General features: G+C 41.3%; 2 protein-coding genes across 2 annotated transcripts; one reads left to right on the plus strand and one right to left on the minus strand.

Annotated features, from left to right (window-relative positions):
• The first annotated feature begins 4,932 nt into the window (after positions 1-4,932).
• On the plus strand, positions 4,933-7,693 carry timm13 (translocase of inner mitochondrial membrane 13 homolog (yeast)). Its single transcript, XM_083767447.1, has 3 exons — positions 4,933-5,147; positions 5,287-5,355; positions 5,543-7,693. Exons 1-3 carry the CDS (start codon positions 5,028-5,030, stop codon positions 5,639-5,641), a joined length of 288 nt encoding a protein of 95 aa, XP_083623573.1. The 5' UTR covers positions 4,933-5,027; the 3' UTR covers positions 5,642-7,693.
• Positions 7,694-8,091: 398 nt separating this feature from the next.
• tmprss9 (transmembrane serine protease 9) lies at positions 8,092-19,483 on the minus strand (the record flags this gene model as incomplete). The annotated part of the gene is made up of 15 exons (XM_083767054.1): positions 8,092-8,508; positions 9,671-9,807; positions 10,704-10,975; positions 12,005-12,173; positions 12,277-12,390; positions 12,714-12,996; positions 14,000-14,142; positions 14,471-14,745; positions 14,948-15,113; positions 15,491-15,604; positions 16,697-16,738; positions 17,186-17,361; positions 18,306-18,373; positions 18,477-18,604; positions 19,342-19,483. 15 exons carry the CDS (start codon positions 19,481-19,483, stop codon positions 8,347-8,349), a joined length of 2,391 nt encoding a protein of 796 aa, XP_083623180.1. The 3' UTR covers positions 8,092-8,346.
• Between the last annotated feature and the right edge of the window lie 794 nt (positions 19,484-20,277).

The following is a 20,277-nucleotide window of genomic DNA, read 5'->3' on the forward strand; positions in this document are numbered from 1 at the left end:
TCATGAGTCTCCCGAGTCCCAACATCCTTGACTGACCAACAACAGCCCTATAGAGCACCGAAGTCTGACGTCACTTTCAGTAGAGGGCGTCAGTCCCCAGGTTCATGTATTTGTTTAGTTGCATTGAAATCACCATAGGAGGAGTTTTAGATTGATTCATATAAGAACTGTGTTTGAAAAATAAACATGTCATCCCGGCCGCTTCACTCACATGGATATGAAGAATCAACTGACTGAGAGAAAACGCTAATGTTACTGCTGCTGAATTAGTTAGATTTTCGCTAGAAGCAGACTGTATCATATATGAGTGACTGACTGTTGCAAACGATACAGAGACACCTCCCTGACAATAACGCCGAGACAGCTTGTTTATTTTTGGACCACAACGCTTATAGTAGACGATATTAAGATCACCCCATGTTATTCTCCATAGAGAAACTACTTCCGTGAACCAGGGGAATCGTCGGGATGAGCGAGTTACGTCAGGACTTCGGTGCTCTATTCATTTCTGTGTTTATAGCATGAATAACATGTTGACCGACCGGCCGCATAAAGATAATCTCAACCGAAACACAGAGCTAACCTAGATATTCCTAACTTAATAACTTTTCTAGCACAGACTTGATTCTCAACCCTTATCATTTCAATAAATTATGACAGGATAGTAGCCTAGTATGCATTCATTGTGTGTTATCTCTTGGAGTGGAACCTCGAATCTAAGAACGTTTTAATTGATAGATATTATTTTATTCAATATGGTCATTGGTCTGTCACATAGTCTATCTATACCAGGGGTGTCCAAACCTTTTTCAAAGGGGGCCATATTAGAAAATATTAAAACACCCAAGGGCCAACTACATAATGTACCTTCGTATTTAAACTCTTCTATATATCCATATTTAATATCAATGGTCTTTTGTCAGGTGTGTGCTGTGAACAAAACGTGTATCTCAGACTTTTTTCAGCCGTATGTCACATTACCAAATGTAACCAAGCAAGCAAGGTAAAAGAAAAAGAAAAATAAAGAAATACAAGGAACAAGGAACACTGACAAATTATACTCTGGGAAATGCCCAGGTTATAAAACTTTAATGTAAAAATGTCCCATACTGTTGGGTGGGCCGTTCATAATGCAATTCAGGTATGAAGCTGCCGGCCGTATAAAATGTGCCCTTGGACACAGCTGATCTATACTGTAGTCTGTGTAGACTATAGAGTGAAACTGGTCAAAATAGCAAATGTACATTCTCTAAAGGTCATTATGATGATCATATGGCAGGTTAAAGTTCAGAACTTCAGAGCACCATGGGTTATTGTCTTCAGCTAAATTCCAAGCATTTTCTGAAGGATTCAAGCAATCATGAGGTTCATGGAAACTTCTCAAGAATGTCTCACTGCTCGATTCAACTAGACTATTTACTTAACAGCATGTATGTGGTCATGGGTGTAAGAAAAAAGAAAGGATTCCAAGATACACAACAATGGGTCAAGAGGTGTTAGATATAGTGTTCACACCTACTAAAATATATAAAGATACATTTGAAATGACAAGGGAAGGGATATTAATTGCTGACGTTTTCAGATGTGTTCCAACAATAAAGGCTCTGGTGGACATTGAACCTTCACAGCATCAAGCCCAAAAACAGACTGTGAGTGACCATATGCCCAGTTGCCCACCCACCCCATTGATCTTCAAAGTACCGTGGGGCCTCAGTGGGGCCTCGGTTCACCACCACCATCAACACCAGCAGTACTACCAGCTGGCCAGGGTCGATACCACACTGATCAGGTTCCCCCAAACCCCCCCCCCCCCCCCCTCTCTCTCTCTGTCTCTCTTGCACTTTTTTGATTCATCTCTTTCTCTCCCACTTCTAGTCAATCAGCAACTGCTTTTGAAGATTATACTGCTGCCCCGTTTCTTGGTTGTTTTGTTTAGTAGGCCTACTGTGTGTGTGTGTGTGTGTGTGTGTGTGTGTGTGTGTGTGTGTGTGTGTGTGTGTGTGTGTGTGTGTGTGTGTGTGTGTGTGTGTGTGTGTGTGTGTGTGTGTGTGTGTGTGTGTGTGTGTGTGTGTGTGTGTGTGTGTGTGTGTGTGTGTGTGTGTGTGTGTGAGAGAGAGAGAGAGAGAGAGAGAGAGAAAGATGCATTAGAGTCGAGATACTCATTCAGTCATCCTTTCTAACAACATAGATTGTTTTTGTATCCTTTTGTCTTATTGACCTTGAAAGAAAAGAGCAGTACTTAAAATGTGTTTCATATTGTATTATTATTATTATTATTGTTTAAATGTAACAGTTTATTTTTGAGCGGTGCCTCCGCTCCACTACAGAGCTATCAGCTATGTGTGTCCATCCATGTTTGTCTCTGTGTCTGTGACATCTGTATTATGTATGTCTGAGCACGGAAAGCTGCACCTAAAGTGGCCAGTAGAGTACAGCACAGAGTAAAGTGGCACAGAGTGCACTACAGTACGAGCCCTGGGCCGTTCCTGGGGCTCTGGATGTTCCGGGGACCCCCCGCGGACCCCCACATGGTAACTCTGTCATTTCTCGACCGTTACGGTTGCGCGGCAGCTCGCCAGAACCGGACCGGCCCCCGGGGCGGACCCCCAGGGGACCCCCACACGGTAGCCCTGTCATTTCTCAACCATTTCGGACGCGGGGCAGCTCGCCGGAACCGGGCCGGCACCCTGGGCGTGTTCCTGGGAGTCTGTATGTTCCGGGGTCCCCTGCACAGTACACTACAATACAGTACAGAGCACAGTAGAGTACATTAACTATAACAATAAATGTATAGTTGTACCGCTCAGTTCACACAGGTGTGATTTTTACTGTCATCTGTCATCACTGTTGCCACACAACAAGAAGGTCCTGGGTTCGAACCTGATTGGGGACTTTCTGTGTGGAAGGCCCATGTTCATGTGGGTTTCCAAAACAAAAGACATGTTAGGGACAGATTCATGGTCAGTGTTTGCCCCCTGAGTATGGGTTAAATGCAGGGGACAAATTCTGTGTGTGGGAAAATGTTCTTGGCAAATCTGTTATAGAGATAACATCATTGCATTTTATTGCTGATAGAGTCAAATGCGTTCATGTAGCCTACAAGTATGCCAATTGGAGATTACCAATTTAAGAAGATTAGTTTAATGAACTAAAGATTGTAATCTAAGGTTAATCATTTTACTGCATTTTAACCCTATACCAACACCACCTAATTCATTCCTGTGGCTTGGGGCCACAGGAATTGTGTGTGTGTGTGTGTGTGTGTGTGTGTGTGTGTGTGTGTGTGTGTGTGTGTGTGTGTGTGTGTGTGTGTGTGTGTGTGTGTGTGTGTGTGTGTGTGTGTGTGTGTGTGTGTGTGTGTGTGTGTGCGCGTGCGTGCGTGCGTGCGTGCGTGCGTGCGTGCGTGCGTGCGTGCGTGCGTGCGTGCGTGTGTGCACACTGTATAGGCCTATAACTGGTTGTTAATTACTCTTACATACTGCCAGTCAGACCCCCCACAATTTCTTTTCAAATCCTCCCAGCACAACAACAGTGAACAGTCTTGTATTGCAGCGTGGTGGACAGTAACGGTCACTATATTGTTGTATCTACTGTATTACATGTTAATTTTCCCATGGCAGGTGGCCGTCTCAGTGAGGTCATCCAGTCTGAAATATCAGTGTTGGAAAGTAACTAAGTACATTTACTCAGGTTGTGTAGCCTATACTTATAAGTAAAATGGCAATGTACTTTTACTTTACTTGAGTATTTTAATTTCATGATACTTCCACTCCACTACATCTCAGAGGCAAATACTGAATCTTTAATCTTTTAGTCCACTACAATAATTTGAAAATATAGAAAAAGAGACATGCATCAATGTACTCATATAAAGATATAGATGATGAACATAAACCAAAAACAAAAACAGACTACAGACCGTTACATATGCACATGCGGTATCATGCATTAACAACATACTTAAATTAATACACAAATATAAACGTGCACATGCAGCAGTTACTTCTTCCACCATTGATTGTTGTCTCTACTGTAGGCTATTTTCTCAGGGCAGCTGGCGATCTCATTGAGGTCATCCAGTCTGACATATACAGTAAGGGGGGTCCTGGGGAGTGGGACCGCCTCATGTCTGGGCTTCTTCAACAACACCAAAACAATGTCATCACCACGCATACAAACTATCAGGGAGAAGAACAGAATGCTAGGCCAAACTAATTGGGGTCATGTGAATGGTCTTATATCAATCTTAATCCTCCATTAAATGTATAGGTATTAGTTTTTGGTTCAAACTAAAAGTGTTTCTTCTTCTTCTTCGTCTTCTTCTTAGGCTATTATTTATTTATTTGTTTGTTTGTTTGTTTGTTTGTTTGTTTGTTTGTTTGTTTGTTTATTTATTTATTTATTTATTTATTCATTCATTCATTTATTTAGAAAGGCTAAAGCACTATATTCTAATAGTATTGCAATATAATGTTTGTTCAGTAACAGGGGTTACTGTGTGTCTGTCTCTGAGTCATTTTCAGGTAGCTGGCAACATTTCAGCCAATCAGGAGAGAGTAGCGCCTACCCATTTATCAGCTTCATTTGTATTGTTTTGTTACGCATTTCTTTGTATCATGAGTAATGAGTATCATACAAGTTCCATATATCCTGATTGGATAAAACTTGTGTCCTGGCCTGAAAATACTTTTTCTATTTAATAAAGAGCTGGGGAGACATGGAGACTACTGTTAATGAGTAGGCCTACTATCAGAATAATGAGACTATAAGAGCAATTTTACTTATTTAACCAAACAAAATCACATACCCTTGATATCTTTGAATACATCGCCACCAAGTGGAAAACATGTAACTCTGCATGTTAACCACTAATCCAAAACTACACTACCCATGTGCACGTGGAAATGACGCACTGAAGCTTCCGGCGCTGTCAAGGGCAACTGGCTAACTTTTATCATTTGGTTCACACACACGTGCAGTGTAAAATAACATTATTAGACTGAAGTTAAAAAATACCAAAGCTCGAAATGGACGGGTTTGGTTCAGACATGTCAGCTGGCGGAGCGGGCGGTAAAATGGATTCTGGGACGATCATGGAGCAGGTCAAGGTCCAGATTGCGGTTGCTAACGCGCAGGAGATACTGCAGGTAACTTAACGTTATACCACGCTAGCTCCTTTAAGCTAGCCATTGAATTGCATCATTATTATATTGTTTTGTTGTACTTGCTGTTGTGGTGCTGCCTACTTTGAAGTTGCAATCATATCTTCATGACATCATCTTTCAGAGAATGACCGACAAGTGCTTCAAGAAATGTGTAGGAAAACCAGGCAACTCCTTGGACAACTCTGAACAGGTATGGTATTATGGTGATCAAGGATCCTCCACTGAGTGACCAAATTGAATTTATGTTTAGTCTGTTACAAGAATAACCAGCACTACTGTCTGACTACAGAAGGCCACATTTTACATTATTACTCCATATTTCATTGACATCGGAATTCTCTCATAACGGGGCTGATAATAAATGTATCTCTCTCCAGAAATGCATTGCCATGTGCATGGACAGGTATATGGATGCTTGGAACACCGTATCTCGGGCCTACAACTCCAGACTACAGAGGGAACGAGCTCGCATATGAGCATCATCTCCTCAGTCCCTCACCCTGCCTGCCCTCTCCAGAAGTCAATCTCCAACTTGACTTATCCTATAGGAACAGGATGTTGCACCACTGATGCTAAGAACTTACCCGTTGTAATACCTCACAGACAGGCTAGAAGAGCTGTAGCCCTAGAATGTATCTGTTGTTGCATGCATTGCCAAGTATTTCACATACAGAGCCATAGAACACCCGTGTCTGCTTCCAGTGAGTGCCGGGACATGTGTGGCACACCCGTTATCACTGTATTAAATATACGAAATCAACCGTTATCAGGACGTTGGAATATGGCCAATATGTCCATACTGGCATACTAGACATTGTGGTGTTTGGCTGTATTCCCCCGGACTGGCATGCAGGGTGGTGGTGCAGACATGGCCTGGTCAAGGACTCCCCCTGCAGAACGTGTCATTTCCAACTCTATTGTCGGTGCATGGAAACTAGGGGCTACTAATATATACTATTCTCTGCCTCTAGGGACGTAACTCGGACGGCGCTGAGTCGGGTCTGGTGGCCTTCGTAACGCTCGGCACGGCGATTCGCTCGGCGGTGCCTCACGTGGCTCAAGGCCACCAGACCAGACACGTTGTGCCTCCGTCATTGACATCATTGACACAAAAAGCAAAGCTCCCATAGTTTCTCTTCAGCATTTCCCAGTATGTTGATTATCACATACTGGGGGTATTTCTAAGGTGCTGATTACGAACATTCTTTTGATTATCGGGTGATAACAGTTGAATGGGGTGGGTCCAGCGTGTTAGTGAATCTCTAGACACTAAGCACTAGACCAGGGCTAAAATGTGATCGGCGCTCCGTTTGTACTCACCCATTATTCTGGGCCCCTTTGCCCGGATGTCCATGCGAATCCGGTGGAAAAGTGGAGATATTTGACTAAATGTTTTGTGCCAGAACTTTCACATGGACGAAGCAGAAATGGGTGTTCTATGGCTCTGTATGTAAAATACAAGTTGGCAATGTATGTAACAGAGATATTCTAGAGCTAGAAGAGCCTGTGTATTTTAGCCATAATATTGCAAGGAACATTTTCATTACACTGAGGATTATTGCTTGGCTATGATTGAATATTGTTTTTCAAATGAGTTGTTTTTTCTCTATTGTGTTATACATGTTTTTATGAACAGATGATAAACAACTAACCTATAGTCTAAGCCTGTAATCAACAAGTGACTTATTTTATAAGTTCACTCCATGACCCAGGTTTTTTTTGCAATACTTTTAAGTTGATCCTTTTCTTGTATTTACCATCATTGGGGCCTCAACAGAAATGTTTTATTCCCATGCCAAATCTTCTAAACGGATCACACGGAGTACACAGTCAGCCCCTACTGTTCCAGAGCTTCTGTTAATGCTGGTTTTCCGTCCTACCAGGAAGTGAATTCCATTTACCCAGTGTAATTGTAGCTGTCTAGTCAGTGAGTTCGCAGATCTACAAGCTCACAACACATCTCAGCATGGCACGTAAGCTTGTGGAACTGCTTTCTGGTGCATGACAAGTGCGCAATTAACTAAAGTTTTGACCAGACAGGATGGAAAACCAGCATTAGCAGGGATTTTGAGGATTGGGAATCACTTCACTAAGCATACTATTGGCACAGTCTCCTTTTTTTACAGGGGGAGTGTCAAGAAGAGAGCAAGAATTCAATAAATGAAACACCATTTCAGGCACAGGGCTTATCTTACGATGCTGTTCTGCAGACCTAATTTCATTCACAAAAAATAATTGAGGAACAACTTTTTGTTTTCATAACTGTAAACCTGACATCCAAGAACCTCAAAACAGACCTATATCGGAGTACTCCTCGAGAACAAAACTGTTTTGTCTGACCCGTTTTCCCGTTGTCACCCTATCTGCCGGCATTCACAGTAGTGGTCTTGTTTCAACAGGGTCTGCTTTGCTGCAGACAGGAGGATTGAACCCTTCTCACATTTTGAGCATGGTTTGTCTGGGAACTCAAATCCTTCTGTGAACCTATGTATGTGTACTAAGAAACCAATAAATAATGTTATTTTGTGTCTGATTTAACCTGTGAATTATTTCCATGAAAGAAATATGCCTTAAGTCTTGTTTATGGAATGTGAACTTTCTTAACAATATTAAAATGTACAAACATTACCAATATGCCAGTGAATGGTTATTGTTTTAGCTTAGTTTATCACAGTTGCTCTGTAAACATGGATACAAAAAGAAGCCAAAATACCAATAAATGAACCACATATATTCCAAAGCCCAAACACATTACATAGCATAATGAATGTTATGACAATAAATAACTGAAATAAATACACAAATTCCCATTATGCATGTGCTAATAGGAAGTCCAATGGCCAGAGTTCAGAATGATGTTTCCATAGGGTTCTCATATCTCCAGTTCACATTAGAGAAGTTGGTCCCAGGCCAGATAATTGCACATTAATACAAACCGTTTAACAGCACCCATGAGCAGTAGATCACACACAACAGTAGTCTGAACTGGAGACTGGAGTGGGTCAGAAAAATGGTGTTGTACAGTATGTACTAAATACAATGCAACATGCTGACTCAGTCCATTAGCATGACTTAAGTCCTTGTACAGTACAATGTTCTGTAGAAGAAGCACCAGGATAGTTTATTGGTCTCCACATGGAATGTAGTGATTTCCCGTGTATCATTTCCTTTCTGCATGACTTCAGAAAGGCAGGTATCCTGATATCCACTGCCTGATGGCCGTCACACGTGTGTACACCCCTGGGTAACCAAATCGTCCACAGCCGTGTCCCCAGCTTGTCACCCCGGCAACAAACCACTGGCCATTGCGCTGTCGACATGTAAGAGGCCCTCCAGAGTCCCCCTAGGTAAAAAGACATGAGACAGGAAACACTGTCAACACAGGGGAGTGGCACTAAAACCTAGTTATCAGTCATATTTAACATTGTTTTCTCCGTTCTACGCAAAGAAAAAAGGAGAATAAAATGGTTGACTGGGGAGAGAGACAGACCAAAAAGAAAATGTCACTTGGATAGCTATTGGGTGCCAGGTGCTTTGACCCGAGACAGGAATGCATCTGGCTAACATCCATAAGAAGATTACAGAGACTGAGAGGGCGAGAAGGGAAACAACGTAGTTTTAGGAAATTGTACTCTCTCCCATCAGATAAGCATTTCTCAGTGTAGCAGAACTCCTGAATAATAAGATTTTATCTGTCATGTCTGATGCATGTTATAACTGCTGAACTGCTGATGTGTCATCAAGCCATGACATGATAATAATAAACATTCATTTGTATAGCATTTCTTTAGGGGGGGTTGCAAAGGGCTTTACAAGACTAGATAAACCTTTATGAGAGAGGTAATTGCAACAATGTCCAATAGTACAATAACGATGGCAGTGCAGCTTGTGTCTGTTGTGCCTTAAAAAAACTATATTGACATGGAAGAGTAGGAAGACCTCCTCCAACCACTGCAGGTGTATTGTATTGACATACTCTACCATACAAATTGCGTAAACAATCTGGGTTGCAGTTTTAACATAATGTGACAGGTGGGACTTAAAAGGTGACACTGACTTTGCTAAACTGATCTCTGTCCAGAATAGCAAGTCAGTCAGGCCTTAGTGCACTCTTAACTATCCACTCTAAAATAATGATCTATTCAACACCATTGCCCCATTTCCCAGAACACTAGGATAATCTTTGCGTGTGGCCTTAAGGTGCTGCTGTCTAAAGGGTAATATAACACACACAGGCTGCAAACAGCAAATGTAAAAACAGCTGCCTCCATTATTCTGGACCTATCCCACACCGGCGACGTCAGGCGCATTTTCTTTATTACTACAAATCTGATAGGCGTGCGGCAGCGCGCCGTGTCCTGTTGTTGCTTATGGACAGCACTTTACACACGTCGATACTGTTCTGCTAAGCTGCACAGCCTGTGTGTGTTGCCTTTTAGATCTTTTACCACTAAGATGGCCAGCCTCCTGAATGAGAAAAGAACATGATCAACATCACATCTTACCAGGCAGGTGTCTCTTCCTCCTTGCATGTAGCCAGCACACATCATGCTAGAGGTCAGCCCAGTGCCGTAGGATTGCAGACAGTCTAATTGGTCAATAATTTTCACTGAAGCTTTTTGCAGTAGGTTAGTCAATGAACCTGTTGACAGAAAATTAATGAAAACATCACTTTTGGTCATGCAACACAATTACAACCTAATTACACCAAAACGATTGGTTTTGTTAATCCTGTTTTATTTTTGTTTTACCCAATTCAGTTATTGCCAGTTCCCTGTGTGTCCATGATACTGCCAAAACCCACTGTTGGCCTGGGGAGGGGGAAGACATCCAAATTCCAAATGCTTCCACCGGGCACATACACATGGAACCAACCAGCCAGGGATCACTGAGCCTTTGCGGCGGCCACCCCAGGCTCTAAAAGTATTTGCCCATACATATCAATGCTGCTCGATTGTTATTTTAAAATCTATATTAAAGATTCTTTAAGGTTCTCCCTGGCCTTCAGTGACAGCTGATGGAAGCCTATGCTTTCCCTTACCGGTGCTAATGTATTGTTTGTGTGTTTACATGTTTTGCGCATGCGCACAGCCATTAACTTCCTTGTTTACAGGCTGACAAATATGCTATTATTATCTAAATCTATGGCACTGTCCATGGTTTCGATCAGAACACCAATGTTCTGTCCCAATTTTCTGACTTAAACAAGCATATCTTTAGAATATTAACGCTTCTAAAGAGAGATCAGACTTGACAGCGCAAGGTAGTAATGGAACATTATAACTCCCTGTTCTGGGGGGAAATGAGTAAAATCTGTCTCATCTGCTAGGCACTCTAGCGCCTATATTTTGAAAAATTCCGGGGCATAAAATGTGTTGAAAAGACACCCGGGTCATTTATCTCATAAACCTTTCACTCACCAAAAATAAATAAAATTTTCGACCAAAAGCATGTTTCTCTTGTGTCCTGTAGGTGTGTAGGTCGGCTATTATCAAAATAATCAACTTTTTGTTTTTTCAAATGTTAAATGTCCCTCACCTCCTTCCCGCATGGATCCCCAGCCTGCGATGTAGCACTCTGCGTTCTTGAAGAAGCCGTGGGCCGGTGAGGGCAGACAGACCGGCTGAATGGTGTATGACCTGGAGGCCGGCACGGCCAGTTCTAGCAGAGCCACGTCGTTGTCCATGGTGGAGCTGTTGAAGCCCGGGTGGAGAATGATCCTCTGGACGGGTATGACCAGGGCTCCCACCCCGGACCGCAGGACAGAGCCCAAGCTCACCGACCAGCCGGCAGGGTTGTGGTTGGCGTCACTGCTGGATGGTGGGGACGAAATAAAAGGCATTTTAACCCATTTTGACCTGAGATCAGATTCTAAAAATGTCTTCTACATCCTGACAGTTTTCTGAAAAAGCTATGTTTCTATGTCAGTCGAGCTTGTAGATCTGCTATTTTTCAATAGCTAAAGCATAACATAATGCTAACACCAAAAGGGGTTCCCGCCCAAAATGGGTTAACCACATGAACCCTAGTGTTCCTGTACTGGGCACATGTCATAATAGTAATAGACAATAGACAAAATCACATGTGAAGTGACGGACGCTCTTATAATGATATGTCATCATAGTCATACATCATCTCATTCTGGCCAATCACAATTTGTGTTCTCACTTTTGTCTTCAATGTTTGTGCTTACACACTTTTGTCTTCAATGTTTGTGCATATAACCCTCAAAGCTGGACATAGTAGTGGGTAGTGCCCCTCAAAACTAGGCAAACATTCTGCAGAAATTATCAATCAATCAAGCTTACAATGCATAGTTTCGATTCATTGAGCTTGTAGATAGGTCATTTTCTAGGCAGAGATTGTTCAAGTGGTTAAAGTGTGTTTTTATTTGTTTCGATAATCTTTTTTCTTACAATAGCCTAGGAAAATACAATGACTGGAAAATGTATTTAATCTACAGTACTTAGAAATAACTCATATGCCGGAAAGGTCATCAGGATTGGGATTCGAACCCGCGACACGTTGTCGCAGGTTCAACATGGCATGGGTGCCAGTGGCCTGGGCCGACAGCATATCTTTTAGTCTTTCATAGGCTATATTGAAAGATTGATTCACAAACTAAATTCAAATGTCCATGACGTATTAACCACACAATGATGCTAGCGGTCAACATTGACTGACTCCATTATTCAATTACAACACAATAAAAATCACACCGTGTGAAGTGAGGGGTGCTCTTATAATCATAATGCCATTATGATGCCAGTCACAAGAAAAAAGGTCTATGTTTATGTACAATATGGTCGAAACGTCTGTTTGCTTGAGGCAGACAGTACCTTTTCAAGCAATGTGCCGCAGTCAGCAACCATTTGCTGTGTATGAGTGTGGCGCCACAACGGTGAACTCTCTGATACTGGAGACTGCCAATCCAGGGCCACTCCCCTCTCCGAGCTGTTACGCCACCCACAATCCTATGGGAGCCCAGCGCAGGACGAACACCACAATCTGAAGTGAATGCAAAAAATATTGTTAATTTGTTCCCCCCTTGATTCACGTTTTCCTTTTTTCCATATAGATTATTAGTTGGATCTTATTAGGAGTAACTCACCACAGTTATTTTCATCAGCCTGGTTTGGGCAGTCTGGAACCCCATCACACTCTGGATTGACCTTGCTTATGCAGGAGTTGGCACTACATTGAAAGATCCCACTGCAGTTCAAAGCTGAGAGACAAACAACATAATGTATGAGATTTCAAATCACATTTAGATTACACTGTATTTGAATCCTAATCTGTCTGTCTGTCTGTCTGTCTGTCTGTCTGTCTGTCTGTCTGTCTGTCTGTCTGTCTGTCTGTCTGTCTGTCTGTCTGTCTGTCTGTCTGTCTGTCTGTCTGTCTGTCTGTCTGTCTGTCTGTCTGTCTGTCTGTCTGTCTGTCTGTCTGTCTGTCTGTCTGTCTGTCTGTCTGTCTGTCTGTCTACAGTATATGTAAATGTCATTGTTTCATATGTTGATTTTAAAAGTCACTGGTCTCCCCGGGCATTACCAGTTTGGGCTGGACGGGAGGCAATATCTGCAGCTATGGTCCTGGGTATAGGTGGTTGATTGTAGGCTCGTCCCACAGTAACTGGTACAGTAGCAACATATGGGGCTTGAAGAGGGACCAGGCTGGGGTCAGTGTAGCTGAGAATCCAGTTGCGGAGCCGAGTAACCCGGGAGTAGACCCCAGGCCTATTGACCTGGGCACAGCCAACACCCCAGCTCACCACCCCAGCTAAGAAGAACTTCCCTGGGGCCTCCTCACACACTAGGGGTCCTCCAGAGTCTCCCTGGTGAAGAAATACAGAACAGGATCTGTGATTAACTGAATACTTTGATAAGAAGGAATGACTAAATACACTGCGTGTGTAGTGTAAGTGTTTTCTTGGTGTTACTCTCTACTATATTCTTGTTTCTGTTTTGTCATACCCAAGATTCGAAAACATTAGTGCCGTAATAAGGGCCTGGGGAAAGGTTTACCCATGTCATTGTCAACCATAGTTCTGCATCCAGAACAGTAGCCCACGTTACGATGACACACTAAAATGTCAGCCTATTTAGGGTGTAACCAGTGTCATTGCGCAATTTAACCCCTGGGTGCATATTCCAAAGAACAAAAGGGAGAAACTACAGTATCTGTGTATTTATAGAAGCTCACCCAGAAAGCAAAAGTGTATTGTCCATAAATGTAAGCAGATAGCCTGCAATTTAATACTGGTGACCTTTAATGGGAATGTCTGATAGCTGAAAATAATCTCAGCTGAGAGATGACACACAAACACTTATACAAGTAAGCTCAACAATTTCCTGTTACATTATATCCACCCTAGAGGCAGAATAAGTGTGGGGGCGAAAATGCATATAAACACTATGGTATTGATTAATTTAATGTAGCCTACTAGTAGATGATACTTAACACTCTAATTACCACCTGTTCTTCACTGACAAACTCATTAGAGACTGCCGACTCATGTAAACCTATTTCAAACTGTGTGAGTTAACTATAGAATAGAGTCCATTTAAGGAATGTCCATCTCTTGTTACTCCTGAAACTCTGTACACTGCTGAAAGTATAAAATATGTGTGTGGACTCTGTGGAGAGTGCTGAGGGAAGCTCTGGAGGGAGTTCGAATCCTAAAAGTTGAGTCCTGCTTCTTCCTGATGTTGTTTACTTACTAATAGTAATATCAAAAGCTGCGATTACATAACTACTAGATAAAAAATGAATTAACTGAAACTCTTGAGCAACTGCAATGTTTAAGCAAACAGGGCCAGTATGTGACACACACTGACCTGACAAGAGTCCACCTTGCCCTGCAGGAAGCCAGCACACATCATGTTGTGAGTGACAGCTCCTCTGTAGACGGACGACTTGTTGCACATCTTGGTGTCAATGATCTTCACCACTGCCTTCTGCAGTGCAGGTGGCACCTCAGCTGAACAACAAAATGCACCAGTTACTTAAATAATCCATCTCTAATAAGAGCTGCTTCATGAAGCCTGAATTCACTTTCTACAAGAGGATAACATACAATAATAAAATATGTTTATTATTATTAAGTATGGCGGATTACAAGCTGTGTTTTGCCATTGCATGGCAGGCACACAGAATAATAAGTACATCACATAAAAGCCAATTTTCATCATTTACGTATTAGTTTCATGCAATTAGAATATGTCTCCACAGGGTGTTACACAGAATAATATGCAGGAAAAAAGACCACTATAGGAATAAAGTAAATTAATGAACTCAGAAAGACTCACTGGTGAATTGATGGAGTGCTCCCCAACCTGACACCATACAGTTCTGGCCTGGGACAAAGGTATGCGATGGGGATGGCAGGCAGATGGGCTGGACGTAAGGACTGAAAGTGACGGGAGTCTCCAGTTCAAGCACGGTCACATCGTTGTCTGTGGTACTAGGGTCATAGTCCGGGGACACCACTAGAGACTTGATGTTTATGGAGACGGCTTCAGTCTCCTCACCACTCACCAGGTTGGCCCCCACCAGGGCTGTCCACTCTTTGGGGTCATAATCCCTACAGCGAGGAAGATGAAAAGGACAATAGTTAAACTATATCGTTAAACATAGCACCCTTTCTAACGTTACAAGGTGCTTTAACAGAACAAAGTACAAAAATACAACATTATAACAACAATAGAAACCTTACATTACAATGATTTTCAAAGACTACAAGATGACCGATTGCATTACTGGTGACTGACATAATGGTAGCATACCTCTCAAAGCAATGTGCTGCACTGACTAGCCAACGTTCATTGATGAGGGAGGCTCCACATGTGTGACGGCCATGGAGTTTCAGACTAACTTGCCATGGTGCCTCCCCACGCCGAGCGTCCTCTCCACCCACAACACGACTTCCCATGGCAGGACGGGTGCCACAGGCTGCGGGGAGAGAGTTGGAAAAATGGCGAGAGAGAGACAGAGGGAGGAAATGAGGGAGGTTAAATCATGGGAAAGAGTTCATTACGGTTTTATGTGTTTTAGCTTATTTTATCTTTTTCTTTTGCCTTGCGCTGTAATATGTGATAAAGTAGGATTGAACTCAATTATCAAACTATTCTTATTTAAAGTATGACCTGTGTATGCTGCCACTTATAATGGTACTTTCATATATATGCCATTATCTTCTGCAGCATATTATATCAGGATGTAATACAGGTTATGTACTATTTTTGATAAGCGATACGATACATAATCATATACCCTATATCAACAAATGAGAACTGAAAACCAAGTATGACGTTTGAAGAGACACTCACAGCAACGAGCTTCATCAGATCCATCGGCACAGTCAGAGATGAAGTCACATTCTGGGTTTGATTTGGTGACACACTCCCCATTGTCACAGGTAAAGGTGTTGGCAGGACATCTGGCTAGAGATAGGAGAACACAGCAGTGTCAGCCAGGTGTGTAGCTACTGTAAGCACGAGTGACATACAGTCCTGTATGTTACATTCACTGTTACTAGAACTTACTACAGTGTAATACAGTGTACTACAATGTTCAGTAGACTACATTCATTGTCATTGTCAACATCAGCTACATAGTTGACATGAATCTCTGACTGTTGACTTTTTATTCACATTAATAAAAGTAATGGAAGGTACCTGACTTTTTTGCTGTAACTCATTAAAATCCTGCTTCAAGACCTACTAAACTAAAGTATACATTGCATAAACTATGTAAAAACATTTTTTGAAGACGGGCAATCTCTGCTAGTGTCTAGAAGTCAAAATCAGTCTGCTATAGTAATTTAAGTGATTTGTCTTATTAAAGGGTAAGACCACTTTTTTTGAGGTTTGGGTTGTGTAGTTACTTTGCCATGATGCAACTCCAAATGTGGACAAGAAATAAAAAATAACTGCTCCAGTGATTAGAAATTGATAATTCAAAATATGCTCCTCATTGACTTACATTGTATCTAAAACAGCTCTCAAAGTCACTCTTTTAGTATGTAAACAAACACAAACAAAGTTGATTCAGACAATATAGAGCATCACCAAAACTCATGCTGTTTTATTTTTTCATAAAAATGTTTTCTTCCTGTTGATTTTACTATTTGAAGATCTGGATCCAGATCCACGGATCCAGTCCAGGTTTTCTTCCCAATAAAATGGACAAATCAACAGGAAGAAAACATTTTGATGAAAAAATAAAACAGCATGAGTTTTGGTGATGCTCTATATTGTCTGAATCAACATTGTTTGTGTTTGTTTACGTACTAAAAGAGTGACTTTGAGAGCTGTTTTAGCTACAATGTAAGTCAATGAGGAGCAAATTTTGAATTATCAATTTCTAATCACTGGAGCAGTTATTTTTTATTTTTTGTCCACATTTGGAGTTGCATCATGGCAAAGTAACTACACAACCCAAACCTTAAAAAAAGTGGTCTTTATAGATAATAAACTTTATTTGTATAGCACACAAGCAGCAAGACAGATAAAGAATACAAATACTATACTCACACATCATTTCATCAATATTATAGAATGACTTTCCACTGGTCCCTTTGAAAAACAGAGAAAAAAAGAAAGGTAAGTTTGCTAATGCTACAAGAAGTGGTGAAGTGGTCCTTTAATAGTTAGGCTATTTACGCTATTATTTAACCCATTCTGACCGGGCACCCATTTTGGTGTCGGCATCATGTTATGCTTTAGCTATTTAAAAATAGCAGATCTACAAGCTCATATCGCGCCACCGAGTGGCGCGATACGAGCTTGTAGGTCTGCTATTTTTGAAAAATCGAAGAACGACTGACATTTTTAGAATCTGATCTCAGGTCAGAATGGGTTCGTCAGACCAGCGTGTGTCCAGTGGAAACCTCGTATGAATCTGATCTCAGGTCAGAATGGGTTAATGAGTCTGAGGGTCATCATACAGTACAATTGGAGACCCTTGGGTCACACTGGATCTATTACTATACAGTATACAGTCAGCTGAAAACGTTTAAGTACCAAGTAAAACGATAGCGTTGATCTCTCCAAACCCAGGCACCACCAGGGGTTTCCCACGCAATGCTGAACTGAGTCCCGCTCTCAGCAAGTCCTGGACAAAATTCTCACTGTATGGCTGGATCTTAGATACTCTGAATTCCAGCCTAAACGTGGCCATCACCTCATCGTTGATGTTACTAGAAAGACGAGAAAATCACAACATGGTCTGCCATTAATTATGTCTGTCCACTTGACTAGAAGAATCAAGAACCAAGGAGGTATATAATATACTATACTCATACTGGTAGAATCAGCAATACGTTAGTGTGGCAGGTTCTGCAATGCTGTACTAACAGTAACACACAACAATAATAACAAAAACAATAATCCTGATATGATATGAAAAAGAAATAAAAATAAAAATATATAATTCAATTAACAGTTTGACTGTTTTTTACGATTAACCCGCATTTTAATCAACCCCCCTTCACTGCCGAGATTGTTGTATTACCTTTAGAGCATACGCTGAATTATTTGGGCTTTTAATCCGCGAAAATCCATCAAAAAAAGCTCCCGTGGTTTGTTATGATCTGTGTGTAGCATCCACCATCTTGGTGCACGCGGAAGACGCACACAAGATTGGTTTCAATGAGGCGTTGCACCCAATGCATTTCCATTGGCCTCAATTTCCCAGAAGCCCTAGCAGCCCACAGCATGTGACGATTTCCGGTTTCGTCATCACAGCGAAGCCATCCAGTCTCATACTCCGCGACGAAGACGGATTTTCTTTTGATTCATTACATTACGGCGGATTAAACACATAAAACAAAAGGCGGGTATGTCCGATACGGCAGCGACATTAACCTGGAGTAATCCATTCAAGGCACGGAAACTGTTAAAATAATACTAATTGGGAATGAGCAGTCAGCAGTGGAAGGGTTTACCTTAGGGGGTAGATTAGTGTCTGGATTTATAGAATGTGCAATAAGGCATAATTGTATACAGAAGATACATTGAATTGTGCAAAATCGATTTGAGCAATCCATAGAGGATTAATTAAAGTTAAAAATGTCATCTCTATTAACATCATTTTACACTTCTTTACACAAATAATAGCTACCACAGCTTTGTTTTCACTCACCCATAGGTAACAATACTGCAATCAACATAGTGATGTGATACTGATGAGGCAATGAAGACATTTTTTATCTGAAAGAAATAAGGGCGGGGGGAGGGTCACAGTTTAACACAATAGTGAATGGAAATCAGTATACCATGCACCTTGAGAGAAAAAAGACTTCTTCTTTCTAACCTTGTCCTTTAAAACTGAGGATAGCATTATAGAGTAGCCAGAGTCCTCATCCTGCAGTTTGGGGTCATACTTCAGACCCTTTAATTCCACTGTCTCCATGAAGTAATGCTGCTCCCTCACTAGGTATGCTGAAAATGACATAAGACATAATAATAATGATAATAAATAATTGTATACATCCATGAGATCATTGCTCACCATTACACGCCCCTTTGTTACTGTTTAGAGAATAAAGGCCATCATCAATGATAGCATATCACTCATATCAGTGTTTTAATTTTAAGTGTCTGTCAATTCCGGTAGTTAACATCTCCTTTTTAGAATAAACTGTAACAAATATTGTTTGTAATAAAATGCAACAAGCAAAAAAGCCTCAAATCTTGGCAGAGATTGTGTACACCGAATTACACACAGACTGTATAAAAGATTAGATTACACATTACTATTACACAATTACATATTAATTTATTCATTATTTGTTCATCTCATGGTAATGCATGGAATATTCATAATACAAAACACAACCCAATTCACACATCCCATGCCACATCTGTGAGATACTGTGAGATGAAAACTGGCAGAAAAAGACTGCAAAGGAAAACTCCTTAGACAGAGACTTAAGAAAATACATTTTATTGTATTTCTATATGCTCATTATAAAGTGCTCTGTGCTCAAAGTGAGATTAAAATAGCAATTTCAGTGTCAGTGCTGCTAATCTCACTTTGAGCGCTTTAGTCTTTATAATGAGCATATACAAATAAAACAAATGTTATTTTCTTAAGTCTCAGCAAGTATTTTTCTGCAAGTTTTCTTGTTTTTGAGACGACTGCTCCTGCACAGGGGAAACAACAGTTTTAGTCCTACCTATGAGTAGGCCTGTGAAGACCCCGATAAGGAGGAAGACGAAGAGGAAGGCTAGGAGGATGCTCTTGTAGCAGCCAGGTTTAGAGGAAGAAGAGGGACCTTTAGAGGACCACGGCTCTCCTCCGTCTTTCTTCACCTCCATGGTGGATTCACACTCACAGCACCAGCCTCACAACTCTCCTTCCACTGGCTTGAATATCACATTTGCCCCAAAGACACCAAGCCTATAGTCTTGGGAGGAGGGAAAGAAAATGCCTCTATATTATTTCCTGTACTGGATATCACCGAAAACAGGTCAAAGACAGAGGATGTCAGTATAGTAGGTCGTGTGTATACAGTCACAACAAGATGTAAGGAAACACCATGCATATAGTAGGCTATTCCCAAAGGACGTGGACTGTCTTTGAGCTGGTAAAGATTTTGTCATGCACATTTTGGGCTTACATCACATTCAAGCATCATATGAGTCATGACCTGCCCTGGCTATCATACTATATAGGCCATGACAACAAACAATAACATGCATGGGCGGGGTATTCATGTGGATAAATGTCTCATTTACTGTAATCCAGACATCTGATCTGCATGCAATGTGCACACACCGAAAATAAACAAAGAATCGGATCAACTTGAAGACAAATTAAAGGACAACTTCGCCCATTTTCAACTTATCTTCATATAATTGGTCCTCTTGCTCATGATAAAATGGTACAAACCCCCCAAGTTGTATTAACTTGAGAACAATGGCTTTCATTACAGCATGCTAACTTTCCAGGAATAGAAAACCTGCCATTTCTATTAGCTTAGATTCCCCAGAATCTCCACTAGATGATGTCACTGGTAGACAGGTTTCTGAAATGTCCACAGCCCTCCTCTGAGACAGAGTAGAAATAAATTGTACCATGATAAGCATTAGTGAGGAGTCACCAACACCAA

This window comes from Protomyctophum parallelum (genome assembly GCF_964188405.1).
Source record: "Protomyctophum parallelum genome assembly, chromosome: 6".
Taxonomy (NCBI): domain Eukaryota; kingdom Metazoa; phylum Chordata; class Actinopteri; order Myctophiformes; family Myctophidae; genus Protomyctophum; species Protomyctophum parallelum.